At 38.1% G+C, this 16,747-nt stretch overlaps 1 protein-coding gene across 3 annotated transcripts in view; it reads right to left on the bottom strand.

Annotated features, from left to right (window-relative positions):
- The window catches only part of JKAMP (JNK1/MAPK8 associated membrane protein), a 30,277-nt gene that overhangs the window by 8,552 nt on the left and 4,978 nt on the right, over positions 1-16,747 (bottom strand). For 2 of the 3 annotated variants that reach the window (XM_003987698.6, XM_006932897.5), the window contains exons 4-6: positions 10,022-10,228; positions 6,572-6,753; positions 2,053-2,129 (exon numbers count right to left, since the gene is read on the bottom strand). In XM_003987698.6, coding sequence (XP_003987747.1) covers positions 2,053-2,129; positions 6,572-6,753; positions 10,022-10,228 — 466 coding nt within the window. The remainder of the gene's footprint in view (positions 1-2,052; positions 2,130-6,571; positions 6,754-10,021; positions 10,229-16,747) is intronic. The other variant, XM_045059986.1, reaches the window with a different exon arrangement.

Raw genomic sequence — 16,747 nt, 5'->3', positions numbered from 1 at the left:
ATAAAATATATTGTTTCCACACAAAATCTTAACCTCAGAATTATACAATGATTGACCTCAAAAGGACCCAAGAAATCACTCATTCTAGCTACGAGTTTACAGATGAGGAAACTGGAAACTGAGGCTTCCTATAGCCATATAAGCACTCCCGGGACAGCACCAAGACAGGAGCCCATGTCTCTTAAGTTCTAGTCCACACCAGCATTCAACCCTGGAAACACTCCAGTTTCTTCTGAGAGATAGGAACTAGAAGGGAATCCCATACTATGTGCCTGCTTCCTGCCCTGATCCACTGTAGCTGAGGGTTACAGGTGGGAAGTAGGAGGTACGTACACCCAACTTCCTCAGTCTCTAGTATTCCTCGAGTCTGCTGCCTGCATAATTAGAAGGGAACAGAAATGACCTATGAACACTGTGATTTCCTTTCATCTTTAAAACAGTTCTGTAATATGTAGAAATTGGAGGGACCAAGTTATTATAAAAGTAGTATCTGAAGGTGCTATTAAACATACTGAAATGTAATTTGCAGTAGGTTAGTTACCAACTTTCTTTTTTTTTTTTTTTTTTTAAATTTTTTTTTTCAACGTTTTTTATTTATTTTTGGGACAGAGAGAGACAGAGCATGAACGGGGGAGGGGCAGAGAGAGAGGGAGACACAGAATCGGAAGCAGGCTCCAGGCTCTGAGCCATCCCCAGAGCCTGACGCGGGGCTCGAACTCATGGACCACGAGATCATGACCTGGCTGAAGTCGGATGCTTAACCGACTGCGCCACCCAGGCGCCCCACCAACTTTCTCTTATTAAACAACTCATCAGCTCATCTAGAATTAGATTTTCTTTTCCTGATTCACGTCCCTGTTTCTGATTCATTATAGAGTCTAATTGAAGCACACAAACATTTTACACATGAGAGATTCCTGGGGCAGAGAAATAAGTTTCAAGCTGATTTAACTATCCACAGTAGTTGTAGATAATAAACAAAAATTTAAAACCTTTATTTTATTGAAAGATCCAATCATTTCCTCCTTCAAGTCTTTCCCTAGAGTTGATAAAAGTGACAAAATGAATTTGTTTATCTTCTTTAAACACCTTGTAATGTTGATTAAAGATTACAAAGGAGAAATGGGGACAGTATACAAATGAAAACATTTGAATCACCATAAAAATATTCTGTGTATTTCCTCTATTATTCTATCTGAAAGCCATTCCCTCTCATTCTTTCCGTAACATAACAGAAAAAAGAGCAACAACAAGGACTCCAAAATAGTCTCTGAACTCTAGAACTTTTTTAAAGAAAGAATTAAGAGAAAGCACACATCTTATTGACTGCAGTACGCGGTTGAAGACAGTGCCCAGGCACTAGACTAGCAAGCAGGATGGACGAGAACTAAGACACTTTACACTTTTATTCCTTTCAAGTTAAAGGAATAACTCAAAGAGTTCTTTCAAACAGTGGCCTTCCACCGAAACACTAAAAAGAGGCACAAAATGGAGATCTCAAAACAGGAACAGTATCAAAACTAATGTGACTATTAATGTTCTTTCAAATCACCAAAATATTAGATATTAGAGTGTGAAAGTAAACATCCATAATCAAGAAAATAAAACTGGGAACAAAATATAGAAGGGTATGCAATGTATATAATTATTGATGACTTAGTCATCATCATTATAAAATAAAATGTAAAATTAATTCTACATACAATAAAGTATTTTATGTTTCCTTCAAAATAGTGTTAACAACTTTCAACATTTCAATAATTAAACATTTTCTATGTGGGTCAATTTTGTGAAATGATAGTTTTTTTTCTCCAAGATGCTGAATAGTCGAGCCTATTACTTCACTGACTTCCCAAGCATATACAGTGTAACATACAACCTTTTATAAACTGAACTAACCAGCTAACAGCTACTGAGTGCCATTCACCAAGGATTACAGGATTACAACAACAATCAGGAGTACTATTTATGTACTATTTTCCTATTCAGTTGTCAAATCTATTAAAAAAAAAAAAACAACAACCTGTTAACAAAGGAAAAAAGGTTTCCTACCTCTATTTCAGAAGCCGACATGTACACAGCCAGAGTAACCAAAGATAATACTAATATAATGTATGGAAAAGCATAATCTGAAAAACAAACATGGGTATTACATTGAAAATTAAATATTTTGAATAAAACATCAAAAAAATTCAAACAGTATAATTCTCCCCATAGTTGAAAACTTTCTCAACCAGTCCCATGAGAGACTTAAGCCCTAATGCCCTAAAAGGGGTCAGCAAACTTTCTGAAAACAGCCAGAGAGTAAATATGTTTGGCTTTGCGGACCATACAGTATCTGTCTCAATCACCCAAGTCTCTGTTACAGTGGGAAGCAGCCAGACAATACATAAATGAATGGGTGTGGCTATGTTCCAATAAAACTTTATAAACAACAAAACCCAAAATTCATATAATTTTAACATGTTAAGAATTAACTACTTTTTTTCCCGTACCATTTAAAAATGCAAAACTTGGGGCATCTGGGTGGCTCAGTCAGGCGTCCAACTCTTGATTTCAGCTCAGGTCATGATCTCACAAAGTGAATGGTGAGATAGAGCCCCATGTCTGCACTGACAGCACAGAGCCTGCTTGGGAATTCTCTCTCTCCCTTTCTCTGCCCCTCTCCCCACCCCTCAAAATAAATAAAACATTAAAAAAATGTAAAACAATCCTTGGCCTAGCTTTGAAGACCCCTGCCTTAAGGCATCCACTGAATGTAAAGAATTAACTTCCATCTATGCATCTAGAATGATACTAGTATGTACCAAACTTGACTTGGGAGGATTGAGAAAATACTCAAATAATTTTGTTTCATGATCCAGGTAGAGGACTTTGGTTGAGAAATGCTAAATGTAACAGTTATTCAGTTTTAATTACTCTTTAGAAAAGTTCGTGTATCAACAAACCTTAAAGGATAAATGGATCATCCAATATTCTTTTTCTTTTTTTTTAATGATTATTTTTGAGAGAGAGAGAGAGAGAGAGAGACAGAGCATGAGCAGCGGAGGGGCAGAGAGAGAGAGAGAGGTAGACACAGAATCAGAAGCTAGCTCCAGGCTCCAAGCTGTCAGTACAGAGCCCGACCCGACACGGGGCTTGAATTCACAAATTGTAAGATCATGACCTGAGCTAAAGTCAGACACTTAACCAACTGAGCCACCCAGGTGCCCCTCCAATATTCTTTATGTCAAAATTCTAGCTATTTCTACTTGAAGCAAATTTTTTTTCTTACAAAATACTATCTTTCTCTTAAAATGTTTTCAATTTACAGCACACTAAAATGAGCAAATTGAGAAAAAGAAATCTTGAATTATTTTTCATATAATTATTTTAAAACAACTTCAATTTATGAAACCACTTATCATTTTACATTGCAATGGAACCTGTCTAGAAGAATTTCAAATGTTAATTCAGAATGCAGAAACTCAGAATTATCTATACAGGCCTGATTCCAACTTACTAAATAAGTACCTTTTTGACATTTAGAATTTTTTAGTTCATAGACAGTGATAAGCATCCTCAACAAACAATTCATTTATAAATATTTATAAATAGCTAAACAATGTTGATAGCGATACAAATTTAAGACAGAGTAGTAAAAAGCCATCTAAGGTAAGAGGAAATTTCTAACAAGGCCTAAATTTGTGGGGAGTGGAGGGTGGTCTTGGGCTCAGGCATGGTTCTTACTCTAGGATATAAAATAATTTAAGATTTTGAGCAACTAGGCCGGGGGATGGGGGTGCCGAGAATCTACATTTTAGTTCCCCTGGTAGTTCAGATACAGATCACACTTAAAAACGGGCTTCAATAATATTTCTAAGTCGGTAAAAGTTTGTCACAGGCCTCTAATAATTCCAGTGCCTCTCTCCCTAGACTCAAGTATCTCTTAAGCTACCTACCAGAGGATGCTTGCTGCTCTACTTTGCTCAGACCTCTGTTTCTCCTTGTTATGAACAGAAAGCCTGTGTCCCCCCCCAAATTCTCCTGTTGAAATCCTAACTCGCAACGTGAGGGTAGAGGTGGGGCCTTTGGGAGGTGATGGGGACATGAGGGCAGAGCTCTCGTGAATGGAATTAGTGCCCTCAAAACAGAGACCCCAGAGAGCTCCCTCCCCTCCTGCCACGGAGGACAAAGTGGGCTCTTACCCAGACACCAAATCTGCTGGTGCCTTGCTCTTGGACTTCCCATTCTCCAGAACGAGGAGAAAAAGTTTCTGTCGTTTGCAAGCCACCTATAGTATTGTAACAGCCCCACAAAAAATTATCTATTTTTTTCATTATCATAAAATTATGACTTGGTATAATGTCCTCTGTGACCTAATCTCAGGAGCCTTCATGAATTTATATTTAGTGCAAGTGAACACTGACTCCTCTGTCCTCACAATGAATGTGTTTTGAGCAGGGGCTTGTTAACAAAATGATCAGACACTCACTGTGAGAAAAAGCATTTTTCTTTAAAAAAAAAAAAATTAATGTTTATCTTTGAGAGAGAAAGAGACAGACTGCGAGTGGCAGAAGGGCAGAGATAGAGAGAGACACAGAATCTGAAGGAGGCTCCAGGCTGTCAGCACAGAGCCCCACATGGGGCTCAAACCCATGAACCGTGAGATCATGAGCTGAGCTGAAATCCAACGCTCGACCAACTGAGCCACCCAGGTGCCCCAGAAAAGGCATTTTTCAATGTAGGCAGGTACAGTATATGAAGCAATGGTGTCTGGCAGTCTCCTTGGGCTAACTTCCTAAACCCTGGCCGACTTTCCACAGCTTTTTCCCCTTTTCTCCTCGTATAACCAAGAGGTCCGACACAATAGCACCATCCATAGGTTAGGACACAGGGATTTGAAGGCTGACAATTCTTAAATCTTTCTCTCCTAGACAGCTCTCCCAAGTACCAGACTAGTATAATTACCTGTACTCTTGTGAATATTCCATGAACACCTACAACTGAATTCACTTCTCATCAACATATCTAATTTGCTTTTTCTAATATTCACTGTTGCTCTATTCACCAGTTACTAAGTCAGAAAGCTACTCTATGGGGGCACCTGGGTGGCTCAGTCAGTTGAGTGTCTGACTCTTGATTTCAGCTCAGGTCATGATCCCAGGGTCGTGGGATCAAGCCCTGCGTTGGGCTCTGCTGAACATGAGCCTGCTTAAGATTCTATCTCTCTCCCTCTGCCCCTCTCCCCAACTTGTGCACTCAAAAAAAAAAAAAAAAAAAAAAAAAAAAAAGCTATCTATCATATTCTCCTTGCGCTCTGTCACCCCTATGTTTAATCAGTTACGTAATCTAGTTAAATCTATCTTTAAAGCAGCTCTCCATTCCCAGTGTTTCTCTGTGTTAGGTCAGACAGACTTGGCTAGCTGCAATAACCTCTTCACTGATCCCCCAGGTTCTCTTCCCCTACCAATCCATCCTCTACACTGTTACCAAGTTCTCTTTCCAAAATGCAAACCTAGGCATGTCACTCTTCTGCCTAAAATCCTTAAAGAGTAGGACCCTATTCTCTAGAGCAAGAATAGTGACCTCAAACCCCTATAGAGGCCAGCCAGGCAAGTAAACAACTGAAGTGGGCCAAAACTAAAACAGGGAATGGTAAGAGCTGGAAGGAAATATACATTTTCAAATACTATGCAGGCCCAATGGAAACAATAGATCTGTAACTAGAATATGAGGGATAATAGACCCCTGACTAATCTCCAATTTCCTCTTCCCTTGGCCACACCTTCACAGTGCCTTCCTCATCTTGAGCCAAATTCATCACCAAGCTACCTAGTGATGCCCAGTCTTGCCTAGTTCTTTTAGGCCAGAAGCCTTGCCCTCTGTACCCTGGTGGGCTCCACAGAGAAGGTGGTATCTAACATCCCTGCAACATTCAATGTCACATATTCAGGTTAAGTGCTATACTGTGTTCTCTCAGCTACTTCTAGCTTTCCTAGTAGTATGTCAGTTCTTTAGCACCAACTTCTTATTCTTCTTTTGAGTCACAGTTCAGTCTAAATAGTTGCTGAATAAATGAATAGCTATACTAAAGATATACTAAAGAGTATACTGAGGATTCTTTTACCGTACCCAAAAGGATTTCATAAAGGAACTCAGAAACCAAAGACATAACTTAATGATAAGTAGTACATACTAGTGTGTGTGTGTGTATACACACACATATACACATACATATATGTGTGTGTACATATATATAAAATCAACAGTAATTTCCATGTATTATATACAAAAACCAGTTCTTTTTAATTTATACTCAGGTTTTTAAGTATTCCCACTGAGGTTATAAGCCTCAGATACAAAGTATTCTCTAAATAGAAATCAGCTTTGATTGGCTTGATAATATCTATTCTACTCTAAGAAACCCATTTTTATTTTTATAAGACTTATTATATGTTTTAGCAAAAATACATTATTTTCAGGGATTATAAAAGCTATTTTAAAGGAAAAGATACAAAATTATACTTAGAGAAAACACTGTTTATCACATATAAAAATATATTTCACTGACTTGACCCATCAAACTTACATAAAAGGCCTCCGCCAACTGCCTGAAGCACAGTTAAAATCGGGAAGAAGTAAAGTGCAGCATAAATACTTTTAAATCGATCAGACTTTCCTAAGCCACAGGCGATCTTCTTTACCAGAAGGGGTCGGAGCAGCATCATCAATACCAGGCAGAATGCATAATAGATGAATACGATGGTGTATCTGTGAAATAAAACACGGAATCGTGACACCAAAAATGTATCTATTACTGATCAATTTAAAATCGAAGATGCTAAAAAAGGTTTAAAAAGTGCGTTAAGTCAACCTATTGAATATTCAGACTAGGGGAGGGTTGGCCAAAAAGACTCACACACTGCTGGAAAGTGTATGCTGCTTCCTTTCCAATGGGCAGTTTAGAAACATGGATCAAAAATTCCAGAAATGTTTACACTCTGTGATTCAGCACTTTTACTTGCAGAAACTCATCCAAGGAAAACAATCAGGGACTGTTCACAAACTTTACAAACAAGGATTTTTATTGAATCACGTAATAAGGAAAATTCAGGAAGAAAATACATACTCAACATTAGGAAATTAAATTTTAAAGTACATTCATGTTGGAATAGCACGTGGCCATTAAAAATCAGGTTATGGAAGAAATACTAAGGACAAAAGCAACTGTGCCTAAAACATGAAGTGATAAGAAAAGGTTACAAGTGTGTATAGTTTCACCTTAATATCCTTTAAAAAACATATACACACATTCAGAATGAAACTGGAAAGACAACTTTTTTAACAGCGGTCATCTGAAGAAACGGAACTACATATTATTTTACTTTTGTATGCTTTTTCTGTTTTTCAAATGTATTATGATGTAGTTTTATATCAAGAAAAATGTAAAAATATCTCTCTATAGCACCAGGCCATAGTTTGTAGCTCTTTATTTTGAATAATGGGATTTCTATGCACATAGTTCTAACCTCCTGTTCGTGAAGACTTTCAGATCATTTTTTACTATCTGAATACCCAAACGCCTCCCCACGCAGGGGCGAGTCACAGGAAGCACAGGAGCCTTCAGAACACAGACCACAAGCCTCCTCTCCACACAGCATAATCATACTACATCCCTGTGCTCCCATGACAGCTTTTAGGTTCAGCCCAGCTGCCCTAATTGCAACACATTATTATATGACCTCCTTAGATGAGGAACTTTGTCTTGTTAGGCTACACCCTACCAACACATCAAAACAAATAAAATCTGTCTATTCCTGCAACTTGTAGTTCCATAAAAGTGCCCAAAAGACGATTATTTTAATCAGAAGAAAACTACCATGAGTCACTCTCCTAATGAACCAGGAAACCAGTCTCTGGAAGCAGACACCTGTATCCCACCCTGTATCCCACTCCCTACCTTCCACCTGCCCCCACCCCACCTTCAGCCATGCCTCCTATATATGGGGATAGGATAAATCTGACAAGCTAATTTCTATTACAACAGTATTTATTGCTCATTTTCAGTAACTCATAAATAAGGTTTTAGCAATGTAAACATTTTTTACAGTAAGTTTCTAATATTAGAAATTTGCATGCTTTTCCATGTCTCATCTAATCAAGTTCCTCTCAAAACTGTAACTATCAGTAAAGTATCTGGGCATTTTTCAGTTTGTATGGAACTAGCTTATATATACCACCAATGGAGAAAACAGCCTCCGTTAGTCAATGTAAGAGTGTTCCAAAAGGTTTCTGATAATTTTGTACCGTTTTGTTGACTCACAAAAGAAAAAAAATTACTGTAACTTTTGGTAGTCCTGCAGCTTTTTTTTTTTATTTTTCAGTAATCTCCACACCCAATGTGGGGCTTGAACTCACAACCCTGAGATCAAGAGTCTCATGCTCTTCTGACTGAGCCAGCCAGGAGCCCCGGGTAGTCCTGCTGCTTTTTGAAATGTTCAGCCCCAGTCTGGTCATATAGCTACATTTAAATGCCTATGTGAAGTACAAAATATGTATAAACCCAATGTTAATATTATAAAATCTTCTTGTAATTTCAAAAACCACTGTTTTGTATGATTAATACAATAACACAGACAGGCCACTGCACAGTGACTATTGGTAAAGCTACTGAGAAAAAGAATCTACTTAATTCAAAGATGGTGAACAGATGGAAAATGTCATAATCAGTGAAGTTGTGTGAGGATGTGGCTGTTAAGGCTGCAGAATGAGGGCCAAGAGCACCTATTTGCCATTTCTATTTTTTGACTCTCCTACTATGTGCTTCACAGATATAAAAAACACTATATATGTGACCAGCAGTAAATGAGTCTGATTTTGTTTTAAATAAGATGGTCATATGTATATCTGATGCACTTATTAAGCTTTCTAAAGAGCAGGTTAAGTTCTGCAGTCCCCAGGAGAGTATATGAGAAGAGATGAATCAAAGCTGAGAGTTACAGCTCTATGAAAGCAACAAAGAACACATTATCAGTGTTTTATATGCAGTCTTATATATAAATTATGTGTACATAAAGAGACAGAGACAGTATATATACAGGAAATAAATAATTTATAGGACTTAACGGTAGGCAGGTGGAAAGATTTTCTCATCCCTGTATCTAGAACTTATGTTTTTTTAATGACCTTTTCCACACATGTGCATGGCTATTTTTCACACTTAGTACTCTTAAGAACCCACACAAAAAGGACTATTTTCTTGAGCATATTATGTAACGGTAACTTGCTACAACTATGAGAATATAAACACCAGACTGTTATATTACAGCTTCACCAAGAAAAACATCAAAATGAACACAAAGAGAAATTCTAAAAGCGAAGTAGTCTGGGCTAATATAGTCTTCTGAATTTGGTATTTTTAAAACAAAATATTCTCATGGAAATTACAAACATCTGTTTCAGAAAAAAAAACAAGGAACATTAACTCCGGCACTCTCCTAATGCCGGCTACTATTTTATTAAGTGCTTCCTGTACGTAAGGCACTGCATGTGGTATCTGATACGTGTAGATTTATTTAATCCTCCCAATCACCTTATAACATTATTCCCATTTCTACCAATGGGAAAACTGAGGTTACAAGAGGCTCTTAACATGGTCACGTTACCACAGCAGCTCGGGATTCACACTCAAGCCTGTTTTTAGCTCCGGAACCCATACTCTTTCCTCTATGTCAGATATTGCTTCTCTGCTGCATATCCTAAAGGTCTTCCTAAGAATTCTTTTTAAAGAAACGTCTATGGCTTATTTTAGAAATGGTTTACACACTTCAACACCAACTACAAAAATACTTTGACTTGTATTATACTAAGATGTATTTCTGTTTCCTTCTATCAGACTATGTATCCCTAAGAGAAGAAAATCATTTCTGTATATCTCCCCCAGTGCCTAGAAGCCATTTTTCGATGCTCAATCTGTTGAACTGAATACAATCTATAATTATCATTTTCAAAATGATCTTAAGTCTATATAAATACTCACAGCGGGTAGACAGCTTCATGAGTACAGTGCACTGTGGTAACGTAATCGGGACTTGGGTTGTAAAGCATTGTGTACCAATCAGAAAGCATCAGTACTCGACACGAACGGATATAAAGAACACCAACCGGATCGCTCACAAGTAAGGTGATAATAGCTGCCATACTGCATTCAAATAATGCAGTGATGTGCTGGAAAAGGGCACTGGAACTAATAAAACAAAAGAAGCACAATTACCAGAAAATTTTCAGTATTTAAATGGCTTTTAAGAATACCCGTATGTTTCAAAATACAGATTCTAAAAGGAAATTTTAACTGATAAATCCTGAAACGAAAATATCTTCTAAACAGGTAAGAAAAGTCGAACATGAGAACCACTTGAGAAGAGTTTAACCTTCTTTACTAAAAAGAAATCATCATCTCAGATAACACTGTGCCAGGATTATCTAAATGTATATAGAAAAGCAGAAATTAGATCTTCCTTTATATTCAGTATATTGCCAAACTATTATTAAAAATGTCTTAGTTATCTATGCATCATTTTAAATTATCTTAAATATAAAAAGCACACAAAAGATTATATATAATATATATTAGTTATAAAGTATAATAAACATTATAAGCTCATAATTTAACCCAGTAATTAGAACATTAACAGCTTCTATTTACCTCTGTTCCTTCCCCATTTCCCACTCCTGGCTCTCCCCCAAGAGGTAACCATCATACTAAATTCTCTTTATCACTTTTTTTGAAGTTTTTATTCCAACTAGATTATGCTTCAAAACCACTCTGTCTAGTTTTGCTTATTTTTAAATACTACAAAGTGATATGTCTTTTGAGGTGTTTTTTTTTCCATTCAAAATAACATTTCCAAGATTCACCCATGGCATTGCTTATAGATGTTCAGTCATTTTACTTTTTTTAATGTTTATTTTTTAGAGAGAAAGAGAGAGTGTGTGAGTGGGGTAGGAGCTGAGAGACAGAGGGAGACACGGAATTTGAAACAGGCTCCAGGCTCTGAGCTGTGAGCACAGAGCCCAACGTGGGGGACTCAAACTTGGGAACAGTGAGATCATGACCAAGGCTGAACTCGGACACTCAACCGACTGAGCCACCCAGGTGCCCCTGAAGTTCAGTCATTTTCACTGCTTTATGCATTTTCACTACTGTGCACATTCCACTGTTCATCCATTTGTTTTAGTCAAATATGTTGCAAATGTCTTCCTCTCAGTTTAGGAGCTGAATTTTCACTTTCCTGTGGTATCTTTACAAACGGATGTTCTAAATTTTGATATAATAATATCAAATGTCAAATATCAAATTATGTTAATAATTTTTAACATTCTGGTTAGCATTTTCATGTTCTGAGAAATCCTCACTCTGAGAAAAATTATCCTATACTTTCTTCTAAAAGTTTGAAGGTTTTGCTTTCACATTTAAATCTGTGACTCACCTAGATTTCTGTATATTATATATATATATATATATATATATATATATATATATATATATATAAAAGGTAGATTAGATTTTCCCACTTGGATATCCAATGGTCCCAGGAGTAGCCTTTTATTGAGTAGTTTACCCTACACCCCACCCCGCCCTAACTGCCATGCCACTTCTGCCATACAAGTTTCATATGTAACTGGACTGTTTTTAGGTTCGCTATTTTGTTCCTATGGTCCATTTATCCCTGAGGCAAGAGAATATGACAATAATTCTTGATATTACATATGTTCTTCTACTTCGTCAGTGGTCTTGGCCATTCTTGGGCTTTTGCACTTCCATATGGATTTTAGAATTAGTTTGTGAGGGACCACCAAAGGAGTCCAATGTAGCTTAGCTACCTTGGTCTTAGCTGTCTCACAATACTATGGTACTATACGTGAACTATAGGGAGATCATTGATCCTGTATGTTTCTCTTACAGCCGGCTTCTTTACTAAGTAAACTCTCTTATTTCTATTAACTATCCTACAGATGCTTTTGAGTTTTCTATCTGAACAATATTTCAGTTATCTATCACTACATAGCAAACTATCCCAACACTTCTTTGCTTAAAATCAACACCACTGGTTATCTCTCGCCAGCTTGTGGTTTGGGCACACCTGAGCAGTCCTTTCTGTTCCGTGTGATACCAATTGGGATGTACTCATCTAGAGCCTTGACCGGGCTGCATAGTTCAAAATGACGAACTCAAATGGCTGGAGTAGATGCTAGCTGCCAGCTGTGAGCGCAAAGCTGGCTGCTGACCAGAGCACCAGTGGCCTCTTATCTTTGGTGTTCTGCGGTTTAATTATAATGTGGATAGGTATGAATTTCTTACTTATTCTGCTTGGAATGTGTTTTGCTTCCACAGAAGCAATTCAGCAAATCTGTTTTTCACTATTTCTGTAAAACCTAAAGTTAATAGATAAATACTGGCTTTCCTTCATTTTCTCTATTTTTTCTGAAGACTCTGATTAGAAACTATGCAGAGTTAATAAAACCTTTTCCCCCCTGTACACAAGACTGACCTTCACTTAACTCTACCTCTGTTCCTATGGAAGCCTGATAAAGGTAGAATGTCAACTTTACTGCTAGGTTACATTACTTAGGATACACACAACCTCTTCACTGGCAAACTACATCTGAACTGGAGTGAACTATAAATGAGCAATAAATACATGATGGGGACACCACAGTCTGGCTCTCTTGAGTTTAGCAATTCCCATAATTGGGATGTCCCTTACAGGACTCTGGAAACCATACTTATGGTCATGTTACAGAAAGACTTGCTCCTTTAAGGCATAATACTTTAAGCTTGGACTCCTACAACCACTCGATGTGGATTTTAACTTCCTACAGCTGAGCTCAATTGCTTCAAAAGCTGACACTGTCCTGGGGGCAAGCTGTTCCTTCTGGGTCCACTGGTGCTTGCTTGGTATGACCTCAAAACATTAAGTCTGAATGTTTAATTGAGCCTAGGTGGATTCCCGGCAGGTATTACAGACATATGTTATAGCTTCTCATTCTATGCTCCATTTCTCTTAATATGTTTCTTTCAGCACTGTATTGTTATTCCTTTAGACATATCAATTTCCTAATTCACTAATTCTATCTTCAACTGATCGACCTATCATTTTTCAAATTTCATTTCTAGAAGTTCCTTTTGTTTTTAAAACAAATCTGTTTATTCATTCCCAACAATCTCTTGTTGACTCTTGGAGATCTTTGGGACTGCATCCTTTATTTCTTTAACACTGTAAAGATAGCAGTTTTAAACTGTATAGTCATAAGTCCATTATCTGCAGTCCTTTGGAAGCATAACTATATTGTTTGTTATGTCTACCAACTCTCAGGCATAAAGCTTATTTGTTTACCATGGAATACGAGGTCATTAATAGATATTAATGGACAAGAATCTTATGGACCTAAATTGAGAATGGGGAAGATTCCCAGCAAAGAGGATTTGCTGTTTTTGCCAGAAGCATGCCCATCACTACTGGGCTTCAGCCTCTTGAGAGTCTAGGCTTAGCACTTTCTGCCTCAGATTCAGTATCTGCAGCTATCAGCAGTTAATCTCAGGCAGCTCTCCCATCCTTTCAGTCTGCTTTGTCACTCTGGCCCCCGCTTAGAATGGGTTGGTTTGTTTTCTAAAAGAATTCTTGGAGATCTCCCCTGCTTCCAGTGAGACCAGCAATGTCTTGAATAGTATACCTTTTTCAAATTTTAGTTACTTCCTGCAGAAGGGTCACTTGGAGCCCCTTATTACTCCATTGTTGGAAGCTGAACTCCTACGTGATTTTACACATAGGGAAACAATGAATACATAAACATCTACAATTTCATTTTATATAATCTCATATTTTGCTTCCTTATAAAATTCGTATTTTTAGAGGCAACATCCCAATCTCCTCATTTCTTGCTATTACTTTATTTTTTAATGTTTATTTATTTTGAGAGGAAGAGAGAAAGTGTGCACAAGTTAGGGAGAGGCACAGAGAAAAGGAGAGAATACCAAGCAAGCTCCATGCGGATAGCAAGCCTGATGCAGGGCTCGATCTCACACACTGTGAGATCATGACCTGAGCCGAAACCAAGGGTTGGATGCGTAACCAACTGAGCCCCCCAACTTGCTATCATTTAGTAACTTCTTCCCATCATGCTCCCTTTCAATCTTTCTGCAGCCAACCACATGATCTTTACAAAATGAAATCTGATTCTAAAACTCCCTTTATTAGACTATTCAAGGAGTCCCATCTGTCTTTCAGGAAAAATACTCTTTACCAGCATTATCTTCCACACCTCCTGGCCATGCTACATGCCTTTTTCCTCAAGCCTCCACACATCTGGGCAGGCTTCACTCACCTGTCTGGCAAGCTGTGTATCCTTCAAGATCAGCTCTGGCATTATTCCCAGGTCTTATATTTCCTAGGACTCCTGAAGCCCCACATCTCTTTATGTCCTCTCATTTAGTCCCCACTTTTTCACAGGATCCTCACCTCTCATTTCTTGATTATACTGTGCTCTTTCTTGCCTCTATCCTTTTGCATATGTTCTTCCTGCTGTGTGATAGACTCTTTCTTCAATTTCTCTATCAAAAACGACTCACTTTTTCAAAGTCCAGCTTGAAGTCAGTTTTTTCTTGTGTGACACCACCCTATTCTCAGAATCAAAATTAACTTCTTCCTTCTTCACGCCAACCTTAAAACTGTGCACATATCTCCATTACACAAACTCACAAAAACTGTCCCGGCTTGTCTATCTCATCCACTGGACTATGAGCATCTGCATTTTAGTCATCTCAGAAACTCACAACCCAGCATATCATTGGGCACATTGAAAACATGCCTAGAGATGCTGAATGAATACATTCTAAAAGTTACAAATTCTATAAAACGTTACATAAGGAGCACAACTTCTGACTGCACTACATAAAAATATGCAATTCTGCTGATCTTTGCTCTGGCCTTAAAGAAAAATAAATTTAATACTAAACTCTGGGGAAAACAAGGTTACCACAAAGGAAAGCTGCTAGGAGAGTCTGGCCCATGCATTCTCAATGGGTGACTTCACACCTAAGAGGTCAAGAGTCAGGTCTTGGGGATAAAATAATCTTACATTTGTTATATATATCAAGCACATATATGCATACATGACATAAACAAATAAACAGTTTATCTATGATATTAAAGTCTCATGGGGGTAGGTGGAATTAAGAAAAACAATATCCAAATAGGCTCTTTACTTAAGGAAATGACAATGAATAAAAGGTCTAGCCTCACACAGCTGGGCCTCTGCTTCCTTTCCTGAGGCAACATCTCAGGACAATGCAAGACATGGCTCTTGTGTTCTTTGCAGCCTGTTTCCTTTCCAATTTCCTTTCTGGCAAAGCACACCCACGTTCTACGAATTCCTTTTTAAACCCACCTCCTTTCTTCCCCAAGCACTAATCACTGCTCCGCTCTACCCTCAAACCAAACCCCACCCTCTGTTCCATGACTCTCCCTCTAAACATACGTGCTGTTTCAACTCAAATACATTTGGTGAGGTGCATCTCTACACCCTCTCTTCCGTGTTTGTGGCTAAGAAGTTCCAGCCAACTAGCTGAGCAATCATTCCATTTCAGCTTTCGGATGATCCCATCTCCTTTCTCACCCTCATCTCTCAACGTTCTATAACAGAAATTAAAAGCAAGATGAGAGCTATTGTTTCAAAACCCTTTTTACACAGCCATCAGAAAAAGAATGAATGTTTTTCCAAATACATAAATAATCACCCTGGATTTCTTAGGAGGGATCCAGAAAACTATTAATTCTATTTCCACTGGACCATTCATTCCATTCCCACTCAACAGTACTGGAGTCTGGCTATCCCTACTTTTTGGAAACAGCCTCACCTCTAATCTACCCTCTATAGAAGTTACCTTCCTAAAATAAATACACAGCCAGTGATGTTACTTCTCTACACCAAAACTTTTACCCATAAATCATCCACGCAGCAAATACTAAATGAGCACCTGTCATGAGACAGCTGCAGAGCTGATCTCTGGAAATGCCATGGCGAACAAGAGATTGCCACTGCCCTCTGGACTTCTAGTCGGAGACTGGAGGAGACAAACACAACTATAAATTGTACTGAGTGCTAAATACAAAACAAAAACAACAAAATGAAGAGTGCTATTAAAAAAGAAAAATAAGGGAGGGGGCAGATTGAGGAAGGGAGGGCTTCTACGACTAGGTGTAATTTAAACTGAAATTTGAAGGGAAAAAGGCAGCTAGGTAAAAAAGTGCAGTCATAGGGAAGAGCGTATTTGAGGCAGAGAAAAGCTGATGAAAGGGGAAGGAAAGATGCCAAGAATTTAGAGCAACTAAAAATCAGTAGGGCTGAAATGTACTAATTGGGCTCCTCATTCCCAGTAAGACAGAGTCCACATCCTCATCAAGAATCTTCACATTCTAGCCTCAACCTACTTTCCCACTCTCCTGTTTTGACCTTTCTGTCATGTGCAATCCACACTCAGACCACCCCAAACCACTTCCAGTCCCACCCACAACACAGCACATATTTCACCCCTCCGTGCCACTGCTCATGCTACTTCCTGTACCCAAAATGTTTTCCTAAAGTCTTTCAGACCTCACCAGGCACAATTTCTCTCTTCTACTCTTTGTGATTCCAGAGCATCTTGTTCTAACGCTTTTATACACTTTTTGTTTGTACACTTTTAAGACTGAATCACATTATAACT

The sequence above is a fragment of the Felis catus genome, chromosome B3 (genome assembly GCF_018350175.1).
Source record: "Felis catus isolate Fca126 chromosome B3, F.catus_Fca126_mat1.0, whole genome shotgun sequence".
In the NCBI taxonomy this organism is placed as follows: domain Eukaryota; kingdom Metazoa; phylum Chordata; class Mammalia; order Carnivora; family Felidae; genus Felis; species Felis catus.
Note: the sequence above shows the minus strand (reverse complement) of the source record. Positions and strands in the feature narration are given on the sequence as shown.